Below are 19,401 nucleotides of genomic sequence, written 5' to 3'. Positions count from 1 at the left end.
GGAATGCCAGTTCTGTAGGGAGCAGGCAGAATTATAAAAGTTAAGTGAGAAGTAATAGTTTGACTTTCTGAGGATCGGTGCCAGTGTTTTTTATCACTTTAGTTCATATAGGCTTGCTTTTGAGATGTTTGTTTATTCAGAAGGCTTTCTCTTTTGCTATTTTTAAACTCCGAAAACAATCTTCAAACAGAAGTCCACATTTTTATTAAAACTCTGAGTTTCAGTTGACTTTTTATTGTAACCATACTGAACTAATAAGCAATTCGTCACTCAAAAGTTAAGCAGAGTATATTTGTTAAGGAAATTTGCTACCAAGAATAGAAGCCTGCCATGTCTGCATTACTGTCATGCCTAGAAATATTACGCAAGTCAAAGCATTATATCAGCATAGAATAAAAGAAAAAGTCTCTGCTCCAAAGAGCTTGTTATCAAAGCACAGGAAGGCAAGAAATGGAGGCATACTGGCAGGAAAGTAGCAGGTACCGCTAAGACAAGGTAGGTCAGCGCTGATAGTATAGCCAGCAGGCTCTGTGTGCCTGCAGCTTAGCTACTGTCAATGCCTCTTGTTGCCACTGCCACCAGCATGAGGAACTGCATGAAGACAAGCAAATCATGCATGTTGGAAACTGTGTTCAGTGAATGATGGAATTGAGCATCACTGGCTGACAGGATGTGAGAGCTGGCAAGCCAGTGCTGTCTGAAAGATGATAGGTAAGCTGGAAATAGATAATTCATCAAGGCCCCTCAAAGTGAAGACCAGCAATATATATCTGATTTAAGAGAAAAGTGGGGATTGAAGAAGAGGATGCATAGCAACAACAGTCAAAGAAATGGGCCAGGAGAGGACAGGATCAAGATGTAAAGGGCTCAGACTGAACTGGACATAGCCACACTGGCACACTTGCATCCTGTCAGCAGCCTTGTGATAATTGCCCTGTACATCCCATTAATTAAGGTCAGAGATAAAAGGATGTCACCCCATGGCAGGGGGGTTGGAATTCGATAATCTTTAAGGTCCCTTCCAACCCAAACCATTCTATGATTCTATGACAAAATATTCTCTAGTAGTTTTAATTTTCACTCACTTTTCAGGCTATTTTCAGAAATAATTCAAATATAAGATTTTGAAAATTCACTGATGTTAGTGAGTGGTCTGTTTCTCCCTCCTTATCCTGCCCAAATTCTTGACAGCACTGGGCACAGCGCACTCTAGAACAGCTAAGCACAGGGCACCAGCAGTAGCTGTGAGCTGCTGAGACTTAAGCTGCAGTCAGTGATTAATCTGTCTGCTTATTAGGGCAGTAACATAATTTTCTCCCCCACCAGTGGATTGACAATCAGGTCTTTTTTTTTTTTTTTTTTTTCAACAGAATCATTGATGGTATTTCTAGAAAGGATAGGCTCTTATGTGAGAACTGAAAGTAGGGAAGCTTCCAGCTGGAATTATTTGAGAAGGTTCCCTGTAGAAGGGTAGGCTTTCTACAGAGGTTAAGCTATAGGAGACAGGGAAGGATGAATCTGAGAGCTCAGCCAACAAAACAAGGTAAAAAGCTTCTTTTGGAAGCACCATAAATCCAACTTGGCTGATCTGAGAGCTCTTTGTGTAACTACTTTCTCCTCAGACTCTGAGGAAGGACAAGATGAACAGAGATGGGTTGACCTTTTCAAGCTACCTGGCCTTGAAGGCATAAACCACTAGAGTAAGCTGGGAATACTGCTGGGGAAACTAAGGCACAGCACCTGCTGGATTGTGTCTTGCCATAGAGTGGCAGCCTAATGCCATGTTACAAAGCTAAATTCATACTGTTTAAGAATCACTGATGTACTCTTGTAATCTCTATGGAAAAGACTTTTTTTTTTTTTTTTTTTTTTTTTTTTCCGGTAAGTCTTAGAAGGATCCTTGCATTTGAATGGACTTTTCTAAACCATTCTTCCTGGTCTGGCCTGGCCCTTCCGTCCAGCCCTGGGATTCTCACTCTCATGCTGTGGGGCTAAACAGCTCCCCAGTGCTACAGGCTTGCTGGCTGTACCCTGTGGTTTGTGTTTTGCTATTCACTGTGGATCTTGGCTACCATATAAAATTAGAACTACCTATGAGGTGAATTACTCGCTTCTACAGCTGAGCAGAAACCATGTTGACTTGATTTACTGTTTTCTATTTTGTCTATTGATTTTTGGGTAGTCCCAAGAGTGTGCTCCCATAAAAGGCCATATAGAACTTTGTACTTCGTTTAACAATTTTATTTATAAAGGGTGTTCTTGCCTCCCTGTCCCTTTGCTAAATTACTGCAGGCATGAAGAACTACACTTAATTTCTGTGATTAATAGAGCACAAAATATATATGTTACACAACTCTGTCCCTGCTTTGTTATTTGAGGTGACAAAATTGCAGTATGCTGCCTGGGAACAGCTACAAAGTGTGAGAATTCCCACCTGACAGATCTTGGCTGTTAAAAGGCAAAAAGAACACAGATGGTTGAAACCAGATTTCTGTATAAAATGAGCAATCAGTTTTCACCTGTATATCTAAGCAGGTAAGTTTTTTGCAGGTACCAGTACAAAAGTAGGTCTCTGAAAATGCATCTGAGAGAAATGTGTTTCAGATGTTTCAACCACTGACAAGCAATACCACACCCAGAGCTCACAACTGCTATACGGGGAGGACAATGTAAGGAAGGATGCTATGGACTCCGATTTTATAGGGTGCTATTACCTTTTGAAAGGCAGATACTGAAAATGGATAGGCTCTCAAGCGAACAATCAATAATTCCTCCCTCTATCCCATCACTTACACTTAGACCTACTGTGTTTAGAGGGCAAGCAGAGCATATTTTGAGGATAGCATTGTTATCCCCAGCATATTTTATGGGGTACTATCATGCTCCCCATCATAACAGGAAGAAAATCTCAGAACTTATTAGCAAGCCTTAGAATCACCAAACTTTCTTGCTTTGTGCATTCCTCATTAGTGGTAACTCAAATCCCAGAACTGTTTCTGCACTCAAAGAAGAGTGGGACTTTATTTATCTCTCCCACTACTGAGTAATCTATTCCTCTTTCCTCGTGTTGGCCTTGGAAACCTAGGTGATCTTTTGTAAATCTCAAGGAAGCTCAGGTGAACTTTTGTAAATACGTCTTAGGGACATTAATGCCTGGTCTTCTAATGCTCCTGGCATTTCCCAACAGCAGTCTGTTTGTCTTCTAAACAGCAGATTACCTGTTCTTGCAGTCAACCCTGTACTCCTGCAGATGAGCTAAAACCTAATTCCACACAGAGCTCCCAGCCAAAGAAGAGGACACTGTTCTCTTTCACTCATTGTGAAAGAAGTCCTATGATCTTTTGGACTTAAATTAAATTTTACCCATGCATTATCTTTCCCTTGTCCTGTTAGACAATTTTCTCAGTTTTATGGAAGGGCCCCAGAATCCATGCTCCTTCTGCTGTTTCTGCCTGTAGTTTATAAAGATCTATGAACATAAGTTAATTATCAGTAGCAAGACATGCAGGTGAAAGTCTAAAACTGGGAAGGATGTTCTCATCATACCTCAATGTGCCAGAATTCAGAGAGATGAATTCTGAGCAGGTTTTCTTTTCTCCAGAAGAGAGTGGAGGGCAATTGAGGCCTGGGCCATAAGCCAGGTGGGCGTCCAGTGTGTTTCACACACAAAACTGTGGCAGAAATGTTTGAAAAGTTTAAGATGAGGAAGATGGCTTGAGAAAGTACCTGGGGTAATGAACTGATGCTTTTTCTTCATTAAGCTTCCCAGGGATACAACAGAGGTAAGCTTTTGGTGGAGATTAAAGAAGGGAGAGACAGAGAGCAAATTTCCCTCCAGATCCATAAGTCTAGTGTTCTGATGACTTTAAGTGAAATAGCCTTACCTATAAGAAAAACAATTATTGCTCAGTAAAATACTTTTAATTGTTCTTTCTGGTTTAATACTGCATATAAAACAAAAGCAAATCTGAGAGAAAATATTTTTGTGAATGATTTGCTGTTATATGTCTTTGTCTGACTTCCCAAGCACTAGGTACAGAGAATGAGATGCCTTATATTTCAAACCTGGTGCAGTTCTAGGATATGAGTCCTCTCCTTCCATGGAAGCTGAGGCATTGCATATAAAACAGGTCAGCTGAATCGCCTCTAGCCATTGGCTACAACACAGGATCAGACAACTCTAATCATAATGCGAACACTTCCACTGGATGTGAATCTTGGTGTTAGGGTCCAATTTTCAGAAATAATTTCACCTCACTTGCAAGTGTTTAGCATTCACAAAAGCTGAACTAATCAAATTAGTCTATCTGGAAAGACATGGACGACGTCAAATCGCCAAATGAAGCAAGAAGACACACATTTTCTATAATGTCTGATTTACTTTAAAAAAGACTATATTTATTGCGTGATTTGATTGTTCAGACAAACGTACTACAGGCTCCCTTAAAAAGCAAAGAATTGGATAGTTCCAGGCTAACTGGAAATGAAACATTTTCAGTGCACTGACTTGTTATCAAGATGAGAGGAAATAAGGAAGAAAAATGTAATCTCTAATCCAGGGAAAAGGCAAACTTAATCTACAAGCTGTACGTAAACAGACTGAGTGTTGGCATTGTGGAAAACTAAGACATAAAGCAGAAAACTAAGAGGATTTGAGCAAAGAAAATTAGAATACTGAGTCAAAGAACACCTCTGATCTAGTATTTATGCCTGTCCTTGAAGATTATGTCTCAAACTTTATATCTTATCAGTTTGACAAGAGCAAGATATAACTACACAACTTCTTTGAACATAAAGTTCAAACAAGTGGGAGATCTCCCATTCCCTGCTTTCTTTCCACTTCAATCATTAAAATGTACTTACTGCACTATTCCCTTGATAAGCTTTATTTGAAGCTAGTACGATACTTTTCCAGTTTCATGTTGTGATTTTCTGTAATGACATCTCCTGCCTTTTTAGTAGTAAAATGCAAAATTATCTTTCAAAAAGGTCCTATCCCTCAAAATGTCCAACACAGTTGTTTGCTGCCTCATGCCTACAGTGCGCTCCATGCAAGCAGTGTGTATGCAAGAACAGAGTGATGGATCTGGAGTTCACATCGATGTCTTTTGAAGTTTGTACCATTAATGCCACATCCACCATTGCCCTGGTATTCATGGGTCTGATGTCACACATAGAGAAGAGGTGATCAGCACACCCTAGAGAATGACAGTAGAATCTCAGATATTGACAAAGTTAAAAATTGTCAGGTGATTAGCCACCCCTGAGCTCGGTTCTGGCACAGATAGTTTAAATCTGGCTTGGTTGTGTCTACCTAACACTGAAGGGCAGGGATACTCATTGAAACCTTTCTGCCTTTCACAACAGGTGTGCTAATAATTATTTTTAAGGTGTCACAGTTTGAGAGCCTGTAGAGTCTAAGAAGTGTCTCCTCTGGTTAATGTTCAGTGTCCTGGTGACACAAGGTAAACACTACCTTCCTTAAATGACTATCAAGGAAAGGGAATGGGCAGCACTACAGGTGAGTGCCTTTGATATAGAGGCACAGATCCTGTACATACAAAGAAATGTGGTCCATTTTCCCTCAATTTAAGGAAAGGTATACTAGAAAGGGAATCTGCACAGAAGTGAGGGAATACAGTTCCCACTGTTACTATCACAATCTTCTCAAGAAGGCTTTCCAGAAACAATTCATGCCATCTATTTTTATTACCAACTGCAGTGAAGCTAATAGCTTGCAATAGGCACATTTTGACAGTGGGTGGAAGGCCTAAACTCTGTGATATTCAGGCTGCAGTGTCTGCTAGAACAGCTTTTACACACTCTGTGCCTAATTCTGTTGCAATTAAACTTCACTTTACCATAGTAATGGGCCTTCAACTGGGAACAGAGCAATTCATATCTCTTTGCACAGTGCAAGGTAAAGGAAGATTTGTGTGAATAACAATCTGCTCACATACACCCTAACTGAACACAACTGAAAAAGAAAGCAGACATTTCTTGAAACAAGTGGTTATTTGCTGTTCTCTGCCTAAGGTATTTGTATGCTGTTTTTTTTTGTTGTTGTTGTTTTTTTTTTTTTAGCTGAAAAGCAGAAAAGGATGATGTCAGTGGCTTTTATCCCTATTTTTTGTTTATTTTTAGAAGTGTACCAACAAATAACCGTGACCTAAATTCTACAAGACAGAAGTGCACACAAGCACATTGTTAAATATCAGAATCTATTTGAGTTCAGGCAATTTCAGCAGAACTGTACACATACATCTTCCTTAAAAGCAGACTACAAAAACCTAATTCACCAATACAGTGAAAATGAACAGTAAGGTCTAGTATTTAAGGCAGATAGTAAATTCAGCTTTTTAACTTCTTTGTGTTCATATAAGGATAATGTGAATATATCATTAAAATTGAGACAAATCTGTCAAAGGTGAAAATCTAACTGCACTTTGAGAGAGGATCAGTTTTATACTGTCATTAAAGTGAAGCTGGAATCTGGATGGAACAAGCCTCAAACTGGGCATGTGCAGATCTTGCTGCCTTCTGTATTTAAATGGAAGCGGCTGCTGCTGGCCTTTGCTAATCTGAAGATGGAGTGAAGCAATCTGAAGTTCCAGTGAGAAACTCTGCACTGGATCTTGCATTATTCCAGAGAATCTGAAAATCAGCTTTACGCACACAAAAAGGTAAATTGGTTGACTTAAATTTAGAGGAGAGCTTTTCTTTCTTTTCTTAGATTTTGTGCACTTGGATAATCAGACCATTTAAACAGGGATCTCTTCTCCCTCTGAGGACCTCAACAGCACCAAAACTGTGGAGTTCTTCAATGCATGGAATGATTTGGAAGCCAATGCCTACAGACTGATGGACCTGCCTCTTCGAGCCCCAACAGTAAGTGTTTTCTGTCACTTAAAGCTGTAGCAAGTAGTTCTGCTGGGAAAACTGGCGTTTATAGAACTGTAAATGGACATTTAAGGTGCATGTACACATTTAATGCTGTAATGCCATAATGAACATAATGAAAACTTTAAAATCTTCTTTTTATTCCTTTAAATATTTATTTACTGCAGAAAGGACAGTAGAAACAGTGCTCTCCAGCACAGTTACATGGGTAGAAGATAGGGAGGAATGTGTAAATGCAAAGTGCAACAAATATGTTGCAAACTAACAAAACAACCTGTTATTGTGCATTAAACAGATGTTTAGCAGTTCAAATGCAATGCTCTCTTGTGTTATTATTCAAGATGGAAATCCCCATCATTTCTGTAATTGTTTGTTAGCACAGAGGAGTGCTTATGTAAATGTTAAAGAGTTGTTATCTGTAGTTACCCAAGAGAGCTGTTCAGAAGGTTTTCAGAGGTAAGTTCTGTCAACGCTCTTTCTCAGTTGTTAAATACTAAACAGAAAGAAAATTTCCTTAGAAGTGTGAGGGTGAGAATCTGGAATGGATGGAACTTCTTTGGGCACACTAAAAACATTATCCATCCAACCCCACAAGCCCAAACCAAAGGAGTTCACCTCTTCCTGGTTGTGTATCTCAGTATACTTGTTAGGACTGCAAAGTTTTGTTCACCCGCTGCTTATACAAAAGCCTGTTTAAAAGTAAAGAATAAAAAAAAAATACACAAGCTAATTTTTAAAGTTTTAAAAATCTTGATGTAGTCACACCAGGTATTTTGCCATGGCCCACATAGCACACTGGATGCTTAAAAGCTGTGTGCAAGTTTCAAACACTTCAAAAGTTTTTACATATATAGGATGTTGGATTGGGTGTTTCAGTTTGATCCTGATTTCTAATGAAGGGCCAGTAAATATTTTATTATTTGCATAGTAAAAATGCAGTCTGCTTATTTTTTTATTAAAACCTGGATATGCACAGCGTAGTAATAGAGAAGTGTCCTGAGCCAAGGCGCTTACAAAGTAAATTAGATGGATAACATATGAAAGAGGATAGGAGAACATAGCAGGGAGGGAGGAGAGGGGCTGGAGAGCACAGGGAAAAATGGGAAATGATGCTGGGGAGAGAGTGATTTACATCGGAAAATTAAAAATGGATTTTTTCCTTTTTCTGCTGAAAGATGTAATTATCTGTCCGTCTCCTCTCCCTAGGTCAAGTGACTGTATTTTCAAACTTTTGCATTTTAATTTGACACAAAGATTAGTTTAAGACAGTTCCAGGACTGAAAGCAATATATGCTGCTTGTGGTTGAGATTAAATCTGGAAGACAGGATAGAAAATCTGCTATCCAAATTGCTCAACAGGACAAACATCATCTATAAAAGCCCTGCTGCCTATTGGAAAGAAGGCTTAGCAGTTGGTATCACCCCGCTGAAACCATAATTGAGGTGGGATTATACTCCTCTTTATGCTGCCTGTCATCACAGAGTAAGTGCCTACAGAGGCAAGCTTGGAAATCAGAGCAAGGAACTGTGAAGAAAAATAAGTGGTATCAACTGTTTGAGGCCTCTTGTAGGCAGGCAGCGCAAACACTGTGCCTAGAAACCCCACGAAATTACAGTATTTCTGTTCTGATAATTTTTCTAAACTATATGATTTGTTGTAATGTGAAAGGCTTAACATTACCATTGGTTGGGTAAGTCATACTGTGTAAATAAGCAGCTTCATTACCTGTGTTTGTAGGAAAATTAAGAACAAAGAAACCTGATACATTGCCAAAGTCAATGTGGGACTGCCAAAACTTGCCATGTTTTGGAACTGGGCTCTATTCCATTAAAACATTCTACAAAACCAATCACTACAGTTTGAAGCTAGATGAATTCATGAAAGCAACAACATACCAGTCCCTGTTTCCCTTTCCTTGTCTTGTTTTACACCAAATTGGATACAATCCATCTGATGTCCAGGCAGAAGTAGCTGAAAAGTGTTCTTGTCCTAGTCTTTTCTGTTCCTGGCTTTTGAAACAATGTCACAGAAATCAACCAATCAGAACCAGCACTGAAATACGCTCAAATCCCCAAATGACCTTATGAGGATTTATTCTTTCCCTGTAAGTATAAACTAAACCTTGCTTTATCCTCTGCCATTGGGAGAAAGTAAGGAGTGGGCTATATCAAATATGATTTATATTCAGTAGAAGTATTTACACGCGTGGCCTTGCTCCTACCATCATCACTATTCAATGTCTCCAAGTGAACAGTAATTAATTGATATGATTTTTTTCTTACTCTGAAAAAAAACCCAGGTTTTTTCCTCAATAATAGTTGAACTGTATTCTTCATGTGTTGTCCCTTTTTTCACTTATATACGAATATTTTTCTTATGCTATGGGCAGGGAGGGAGAAGGCTGGACTTACAAAAATGGTATGTCTTTTACTAGAAATTCAAAGGAGAGCTGGTTTGATTTGGTTTGGGGTTTTTTTAATCATTTATTATTTATGAAATAACTATTTAGAAAACCTTCTCTGTAGGAAAATGTGTATAATAAACAGATTCCCAAGACAGAAGAGATGCAGGCATCATGTATTCCTGGGCTTTATGTCTGATCTAGACTTCCTTCTAACCTGGGCAAATCACTTAGGAATCGCGGTTTTGTCCTGGACTGCAAAATTCCTTTATCCTTTTAACTCTCTTCAGACCAGTGTCTTGCAGGGTCTTGACAAACTTCATGGTGAAATACAAGTTCTGCCCTACACTGATGTTCTCTGTGGCTGATTAATTTTCACCCGTTCCCTGATTGCACCAAACTTCAGCAGAAGGCACTGAAAACCTGGTCAGTTATGTTTTAGCTGTTTCGTTGTAGGCAGTAGACAACCATTCCTTCAGGGAGAACAATGAGCATTTTAAGAAGGCAGACTGCATCAAACCTAGCTACTTCCCTCTATTCTAGTGTTTCCACAAGGATGCACCTAAACGTGCTGGAGGGAAATACACTAACGTAGAGCAACTTCGTAACTTCTTGACACTGATTCTATTGAGGCAAAAGATAGTGTAGGATTTAGAAAAGGATTACACCTATATATGTAGGATAAAAATATCCTCCTCTAAGATTATTCTTTCAAAGAGATAATAACTCTATTTTAGGGTACAAACCAACTGCTAAGACTCTGCACTGAAAATTAAATTCCCCCGTCGCTGTTCATAATGCATGTTTCGGAGCTCTGTGAAACACTCAGCCATGCCTAAAGGTCGGCTGGTGTTTTGTCAGGAATACTAATCTGACACAGTGTGGCACTTCTCAAGTTCCTTTTATCACACCAAAATTATCCACCTGATTCTGCAAAACTATACTGTAAATAAATAATAAATAATAAATTACATGCCTATCAGAGATTAAAAACACAAATTCCTTTATAATTCTAGCAAAAGGCCAGTTTTCATACACACCCAAACAATATTATAAAACCTGCTTTTAAGGTTGACTTAAATGCTGTCCTTGGCTAGAGGATGTATTCTCCAACTGACCCTCAGTACTTACTGTGAAGGAATTTTGTTACATTGCAGTCACTACTTTGACGTCCTCCACAGTATCCATGATAATTTTATTTGCTTGCTTGAGAAATATGCACTATTTATATTCACTGACTGTCAGGAAGTTGGTACTTCCCAATTAATTGTTTCCTACAGAATTAATACCCATCTAAACCACCTACAGCACGGTAAGCCTGTGGGCGTACTGGTACCCAGTGGTCCAGAGACTCAGGTACAAGCATCTTTTATTTGTTGACTCAGGAAAGCTGTAGTCCATTGTCCATTCACTGGAAAATGTCCAACCTCTTAGCTTCCAGTTCAATTTCTTTGTGCAGTTGGCAATGTTTTGAACCATGTATTGTGTTGTCATATCACTTGGAAGAGAAATAATGACATACTGGTTTTGCCTGTTCATTTTCCTTATCTTCATTACGAGGTGTTTATAGAGTGAAGGATGAACAGAAAAACATGCAAGGCAACAATGCTATGTATTATCAAGGCAATTGAAGTAGTTGTTCAGAGTATTCTCAAAGGACAATTGCTACAGTGGGGATTGCAACAGTGGGATTTTTATTCTCCTTTGCCAACTGAGTACTCATACTGTGGGGTAACAAACAGACTAAATAAGACTAATCTGAAGAAACTGAATAGAGAAAAGCTTTGGGAATTATCTGATTTCTTGATTATCCTGCTGACCCGATTTCCTCAAGCACTATCTTTTTCTCCCTGTCCTTTCTTTTGACGTACAATTCCCTTAGAAGATCTAGAGCTGAACTTGATATAGGCACCTGTTTTCATCTCCTAGTAAGGAAGCCGTATGTATGCAACTCAGGGATGAATTTGAAGTGCTTAGGCCTGATCTAATGCCTTGCTGGTCACCTAGTACCCTTCTTAGACTTAAAGAAGCTTTGAATTAGACCTTTATTTCCAATAAAAACAGTAAAATTACTTTTTTTAATAACTGACTTTTTCCTCTTGGAAAACAGTCAGAGTTGAACACTGTGGTTAAAATCCCAGGCCTACAAGAAGTCCCCACTAAAATGTGAATTTCTTTATTTGCCGCAGACATTTTCTTTGCCCATATATTTAGTGTTTATGTCCTATCACCGCTCCAATAGAAATATCATTCCTTTGTTTTTTCACACTTGACATTTTTATTGACTGTGAACTTATTTCATTCCCAAATAAGTAATTTTAAAGTCTTCTACTGTCCCTTAAATAACCTTTCCTCTCTCGTGATTTCTCTGTGTATTTATATTTATCTTTATCTTTTAATTTTTACCCTTGTCCTTAGTCTTACACAAATTTAATTCAAAATAAAGCCATTTTAATCTGTTCTTTGTAGCCAAAACAAGCTCCTTTAGTTGCTTCATTTCTGGTACCGTGATCCAGTTCTGATTAAATGGATAGACACAGGGAAAAACATCAGAAATCTCCATTCAATTAATAATCATCATTAACTCTCTGTAGAACAGCAATTAAAAATGTTCTAGCCACAAGGCTAAGGAGGAGAAAAAAAAAAATCAAAGAACATCTGATCTCATTTATTTGAATCAGTTTTAGCTCAAGATTCTCCCTCTCCACTTGCTATTAGTATGGGATTTTTCTGTTATTTTACTGGCAGTGTGTTAAGCACAGCGATTTCTACCTAGGGAAGAAGCCCATTGATGATGATGATGTGACGCCAACTTACACTTTGCTGCAGGAACCTGAACAATAATTGCCACGATACTGTCATTCAGTTTGTGTATCAACTGTAACATTTTCCTCCAATTACAATAACAGCCAGAGATACATTTTCTCCCTCTAAGATCCGAGTATTTGTCCAGCATTTCATTGCTGCTAATGTAGAAACTCAGGGAGTGCACTCTAGATGTTGAGGATTGCTGCAGGCAGATCTTCAGCACACAAAGACAATATCTCCCAGAATTTGAGACACTCCTGGGGTTCACCTCTTGCTACTGGCACATTGGTTTTAAATACACACTGTCTCTAATAACTTTAGATTCTGAATACATCTCGCAGATGTATTCAGAAGTCATGTCTGCCTCTGTTGCCTGAAAATACCCATTTCCTTTGATAACTGGGGTGTTGTCAAAGGCATTTCTGAGTCGCACTCTAATGGTGAATCCCAACTACTAACACAACTGTAGCATAAAAGGGAGAACTTCATATCTACCTCTGAGCACCTTCCTCCTTTCCTACCAGTAACCTTCCTTTTCCTGGGCAGGAATGAACGCGTATGACAGCTGTACCACCATCTGCCAGTACTCGTGATTGGAAAGAACATATCCAGCCTCATAGCACTATTTAAGCTTGGTACAGGCACAGACCTCGGTACAGGCAATTCCCTTGTCCTGGATCCTAGGCCACAGCCACATTGACATTACTCACAGTAGGCAGGCTACAAACAATTCAAAATATTTTCTGGACTTTTCTCAACCCTGGTATGTTCTCATATCTTGGTAGCTGAGGAATGCCATGGCTGCAGCTTGCAGGCTTGAGCTATGAGCAGTGCTCGTGGCATGCTATTCCAGGGTGAGTACTGCCCTTAATGAGAAGAGCCAGGCTATGAAAAAGAGACAGGTTCTGTCCATGCAGATGAAAGAGGACAGGGCTTGGTATTCTTCATGGCTACGTTAGATGGTTGGAGCTGATGCCAAGACACATTTAGGACAGTGGCAGTTGTACAGAGGTGAGTGCTTAAGTCTCCTTGCCTGACCTTACATCAAAAGGCAGCAGGACAGTGATGGTTTGGACAGCTGTTCTTTTCTCCTCTTCAATTTCTGTCAGGTCATCCTGTTTCCTGGGTCCACCCTTATTGTTTGCTTCATTACTAATCTGGGGTCACTAGGCCTAAAATGTGTTTGTGGCTCCTGATACTCAACTAAAAAATGTTTTTAAATTAATATTTAAAATGCAGTAGTCTTCAGACTTGGCTACTGAATTTTGCTATGAGTTATTTGTTGATTAAGACACAAATGCTTTCATCAAGTGCTTTATCACATAATTCACAGAGAACAAAGTACCTTCATTCAGTGCTGAGTGAACACATAACTAGTATGGAAACCAGTGATAAGGTATAAAGGATTTGTGTTTTACTTTTTCTGATCTTTAGTTTAGTTTCCAAAAGACGCTTGTTCAGTGCTGGCAGGCTTTTGGTAACCAAGCCTTAAGGGCAGCTTGCAATTCAGTATTATTCAGTGGGAGAAAAGAAATAACCATACTACTAAAGGAATAAATGCATGTTTACCCATAGAAGATAATTTCTACTTAGTTAGTGAAATCTAGCCAGTGATGTCAGAGGTCAACAGAAATCATACTTCACAAGTACAGTAACTTTCCTGAAATAAACACTACAGAAAACTTACTTGTTAAGTACTGCATTACTTGAGGTAAGATGCAATAAAAAGGGTCCCTTCCTGTCTCTCTTTTTCTCCTCTATATCTTTATGTGAGAGAGACTATGTTGCTTTTCTTCACCAAAATTCTAAATCAACAGTAAACATATCAACTGCACTTTGACCTTTACACTGCTGATGCATGTTTATCCCCTGAAGAGGATCAACCGTAAAGGTAATTTGAAAACAATTAGCTTATTCTCAATTTTTTTGCTTGGTGTCTTTTTGCATTCTTGACCATTTCTTCTTCTAGAGAAGCACATGTGAGCTTATTCAGTAAAGTCTGACAATATACCTATGACCTCTTGTTTACTCCACAGAAGATGGCAGTGCAAGATGTTCCTGGTGCCTTTCCTACAGTGGATGTCCCAGACCATGCCCATTATACAATTGGAGTAGTCATTCTTATAGTGGGGATCACAGGAACTCTGGGTAATTTCCTGGTCATCTATGCTTTCTGCAGGTATCTTTCTTTTGGATGTTTTATTAAATACTCAAATTTATGAACTTTAACTGGACCTCAACTGTGTTCTGCAAATGCAGCGCAGGCATACTATCAGACTAGTATGCAGACATAGTAAAATGCACTGAGACATTGCTGTAGGAAAAAGGTGGCAACTTGCCATTTCCCTCTGATTTCTTCCCATTAACCATAGCCATAGCAAACTTGTTAGCAAAATTGCAAAGAAACACCCAGATATGCCAGGCAATAGCAGCCAAAGCAGAAATCTTCCAGTGAATTTTTTTCTACTGGCTGAACTGTGTCTGCACTGGACTAATGGGATGTTTTCCACCTGTGTCTCTCACATATCTTCTCTACTTTAGATGTTTCCTTCCTCCTGCTGCTTTCAGTTTCTTTTCCCCCCTGTTCCTTTACTGTCCATGTCTCCTGTTTTCACATTTTCTAACGCTTGACTTATTTCTTTCTAAAGCCACATTCCAAATTTTCTATCTGAAGGAAACTGGATCTCTGATAACAATGTGATATTTTCACCAATCCTGTTCACTAATCCTGTTTGTGTTTGTCACACTGGGGCAGAGCATTGGCACCATGTTCAGGCCAGTGAGCTTCTGCTTAATGATTGGTCTTTAAGGATACCGATAGAAAAGTAACAAGTACACCAGAAGTATGGAGAACACATCAGATGCCTACAAAGCAATCTCAAGTAATGGCAAACTGTAAGACTGCCAGCTGCCTGAAACAGAAATATGTTCAGTAACTCTGCAGACTACTGAACAAATACAAGTGGCCCATAAGCATCTACTAATAGTATCTCTTTGCTCCTAAATTGACAGATAGAGAACAGTAGTCCTAGTAATTTATTCTGGATCAGTGCAAAGAACTCATTATTTATTCTGGTATTTTTACAATTTTGTCTAAGAGTAAAAATTTGAGAAACCAGCTAAAAAGCTACACTGAGCCCCCAACTGAGGAGCTCTCAGTTCAGTTTTTACGTATACCCTTTAAAATACTGTACTCTAATACTATGAATAACATATACAGGCAGGATACACTGAAGGCTGGCTCCTGGTCTCTGTAAAGTCAGTGTCTGGGCCAGTGAAATGAGTGTCATAGAGAAGAATTGGTGTAAAACAAAATGCTTTATGTGGTAGATAGTGAGTTTGCTTAATCCCTGTATTTGGAAGTCACTGTTGATCTTATCAGCACTGGAAAATGAGCTCCCCTCCCCCTGCTTAACACAACCCAGATCCAGCAAATCCATAGAGTACATCAACTTGAATTTCCTGTTAATCATGGACATGCAGTGCACTGGGTCAGAATATGTAAAGAACACCATGATTTATCCCTATCACTGAGCTGGTTATCAAAACAATCATTTAAAGTACACAGGAATATAAAGATGTAAAACTGAGCCTTGCTTATGTTCTCCCATGAGGGAAATGAGAAGCACTCCGCTCTAGTTTCCTGTGTAGTGTGCCTTGGTATTTGTGAAGCTGCCAAGGCTCACAGGAGAGAGTAACAACATAATTAACAGTGCAGCAGTGTTTAGCAACGTTCCTTCTGATCTTTGTAGGAGTAGGAGCCTTCGGACTCCAGCCAACATATTCACCATCAATCTAGCTATTAGTGACTTCCTGATGTCCATTACACAGTCTCCAGTTTTTTTCACCAACAGCCTCCACAAACGCTGGATTTTTGGTGAGAAAGGTTTGTATATATTCTTTCTAAAATATCACTAAGTATGTTCTTACCATAGTGGCGGTTAATATTATTTCCTTATCCTCAGGTACACTTGCAATGTTGAGAACATTTCTCATCATTGTTTCAATGTTGACATAAATGTTTCTTTGAACATTTTTGTCTGCATGCAACAAATACATTCCTACCATGGAGAGGAAAATTACTTATATGAGATAGCTACAAAGGTGACATTGGTAACATAAGGTGCAGGACTAGTTGTGTTGCCAGCATTCTTCCCCAGTCATCTCATAACTTAGCCACTGGCAGAGTCCTATGACAAAGAAGCACCACCCCTCAACACACCACCTTAAAAGCTCTTCTAAATAACCTGCTCTGGGACTTGCACCTGGCAAAGTGAGGCAAGAAAGTCTGGCCAAAGTGAGTTTTCACAACAATAATATTTACTGAACATTTCCTGTGAAGTAAGAAAATGTGACATGCTTTCATTCCTCCTATATAACTGTAGTAAGAGGAAGACTAGTCTTTGCCTCTTGAACAGGTACTGAGAGCAGTAAGGTCAGAGAAGTAAAGTTGCTCATGACTAAAAGAACATTTTTTTTTAGTTTCATTAAGCGTTGAATTGCATACATGTTAAAATAAAACAAAACAAAACAAAACAACCCCCTGCTCTTAATCATTATGTTGTTTGAATAATTAAGATAACTCATTAATATATTCATAGTATGCATATTTACTTCAGTTATGCTGACCTCGGGATATAAATGATTGCATGATATCAAAGTAGCTATAACCCACTGTTAAGCAAAACAGCTGTTTCTACAGGAGCTGCAGTAAAACTGTAGTTAAACAAGATATTAATGGACTGCTGAAATGATCCCACTAGAAACATCGGAAATCAATGAGAGAAAATATGTTAAGTATCACTGTCTCCAGCAATTAAAGCAAATAAAATCTTTGAAGTTTATCTCTATGTAATATTGTAATTAGCAAGACAGGAAGCAGCTTTGAAATAGCATTATAACTGCAGGAAAACTGAAGTTCCGTTGCTTTACAAATTCCAGAAGACATTAGTTCACAAGAAACACAGACTTGAACTCTCCCAGAAATTAATTAGCATGGGTAGATTAATTTCACTGCTACTTCTGTCATCTTCATTGAAAGGCTGTGAGCTGTATGCCTTCTGTGGAGCTCTTTTTGGCATTACATCTATGATCACTTTGATGGTGATTGCCTTGGACAGATATTTTGTCATCACAAAACCCCTGGCTTCAGTTGGAGTGACGTCTAAGAAGAAGGCACTAATAATCCTGGTAGGAGTCTGGCTGTACTCTTTGGCTTGGAGCCTCCCACCCTTCTTTGGATGGAGTAAGTTAAATGGAATAAAAGGTTTTTTTCCTTCATAGCATTGGATTAAAGACCAGTTACGGGTATAGAAGACCAGTTACGGGTATAGAAGAGGGTTGAATTAAGGGCTTGCACATTAGGCTTGAATAAATCAAGCTGAAGACAACTCATAAAATACATACGAAACTGAAGATCTCTAATCAAAAGAAAAAAAAATCCAGCGTATATTACGGCATATTACATGCCAATGGCACTCTTCCTTAAGGTCATTACTTACTGAATAAATAACAGTAGATAAAATCAAGTCCATAAAAGATGCTCCTGCTTATTATTATTACTTCTGTTGAGCCAAATTCAACAATATAAAAGTAAAATAAATGTATTCATGTATTTTCTGATAATTTTTCTCCTCCTCAAAGGTGCTGTGTAAGATAGTCAAGTCAATCTAAATTTCTTTGTTCATATAAAAGAGGAATACAGTCTGAGTATTTTGTGCAAGTACAACTTCAGTAAGTCTTGACTGTGTTATAGATGGGCAAATTGCACTAGGTGTTGGTCGCTTGCTCCATTCAGCCATTGGTATCTTCACTAAGGCTTCCAATAAGGATGGCATTTAGTAATAATTAATTGCTTTTGTGAATGTGAATTTTCTGCCTGAAAATTGGAACACACATACAGCATCTTGATCCTTGCAAATTGTAACAAAGAGTTTGTTATTCAGCCTCATTTGAATCTGTGAGTTCTGTTTGAATTCCTATGAGTCACCAGTTGCAGTCAGTAAGTTAGAATAAACTCATCATTCAAACCCCCAGTCCATTATTGTGCTCCCTAATTCCAGAAGAGAATGTGTCAGCTCAGCTGAGGTGAGAATAGAGCAAAGTTTGATTTTACCAAAGGACACTGCAACCAACTCAGTTACTGAGTTTAATGTTAGCAGATTTTTGTTATTGTCTTTTTACTGTCATTCTGGTCCCCCCATAAACATGAAGCATGTTTAAGCAGGCAAACTGCAATACTGGGACAAGCAGCCTTTACTTGAATGAGGAGCTGCTTGAGCAACAAAATTACAACATAGTCTTAGATTCTAGATTGTTAATTGGAGAAGGTGGGATAATTGCTTGAAGGGAGTTGTTACCTTGTAATTAGATTCTAATATTATCCAGAGTACTAACTCTCATATGGTAATTAGATACATCTGCGCACATCTGGTGAATATTTTTAAGAGTACAACAGAAAATATCACTGTAAACAGTGAAAATTAAAATACAAAGGTCAAAAGATAACAATTAAAAAGTTAACAATTTCTTTACTTAATAGTTTGACAGTTCCTTTAAGGAGATTGTATTCTATGTCAGGCAGAATATTATACATGTATTATTTTTTTCACTTGTACCCAACTTCATAGAATCATAGAATCATAGAATCATAGAATCATAGAATGGTTTGGGTTGGAAAGGACCTTAAAGATCATGAAGTTCCAACCCCCCTGCCATGGGCAGGGACACCCTCCACTAGACCAGGTTGCTCAAAGCCTCATCCAGCCTGGCCTTGAACACCTCCAGGGATGGAGCATCCACAGCTGCTCTGGACAACCTGTTCCAGTGTCTCACCACCCTCACAGTGAAAAATTTCTTCCTAATGTCTAGTCTAAATCTATCCTCTTTTCAGCTTCACAACAACATTAATTGATCTGCACAACAATTCTCTCTGTTTTCCAGAGTAAATTTATCTTATCTGCACAAGCTTAAAAAGTGGTAGCTGTAATCATCAGTTTAATTTCACTCCTCGGGAAGACAGCAGTTTGAAAGGAAATTGAGATATTTAAAAGCAATACGGGTCTGATCCAAGACCAGCTTAAGTACTTGGAGAGATGTCCTTTGACTATGTTGAGCTTTAAACAATACTCAAGACCTGAAACAAAAGTATTCAGTTTTACAATCTGAAGCCTTAGACTGCTAACCATGAATACAATAGGGCAACACAGTAAAAGAAAAAAAAAAAAAGAATCGTGTATCCTTTTAAACTCTTTTCCCCTGTAATGCAATAGGACTAAATCCCATGCTATTC

The 19,401-nt window shown here is 38.6% G+C and overlaps 1 protein-coding gene across 1 annotated transcript in view; it reads left to right on the top strand.

The window, feature by feature from the left end:
- Nucleotides 1–6,837: 6,837 nt before the first annotated feature.
- LOC104468406 (melanopsin-A-like) overlaps nt 6,838–19,401 on the top strand; it is an 18,438-nt gene continuing 5,874 nt past the window's right edge. Inside the window, exons 1-4 of the mRNA XM_010082519.1 lie at nt 6,838–6,888; nt 14,147–14,289; nt 15,863–15,996; nt 17,152–17,355. Of these exons, the coding sequence (XP_010080821.1) occupies nt 6,862–6,888; nt 14,147–14,289; nt 15,863–15,996; nt 17,152–17,355 (508 nt within the window). The 5' untranslated portion in view covers nt 6,838–6,861. The remainder of the gene's footprint in view (nt 6,889–14,146; nt 14,290–15,862; nt 15,997–17,151; nt 17,356–19,401) is intronic.

This window comes from Pterocles gutturalis, unplaced genomic scaffold, assembly GCF_000699245.1.
Source record: "Pterocles gutturalis isolate BGI_N339 unplaced genomic scaffold, ASM69924v1 scaffold35609, whole genome shotgun sequence".
In the NCBI taxonomy this organism is placed as follows: Eukaryota; Metazoa; Chordata; class Aves; order Pterocliformes; family Pteroclidae; genus Pterocles; species Pterocles gutturalis.
Note: the sequence above shows the minus strand (reverse complement) of the source record. Positions and strands in the feature narration are given on the sequence as shown.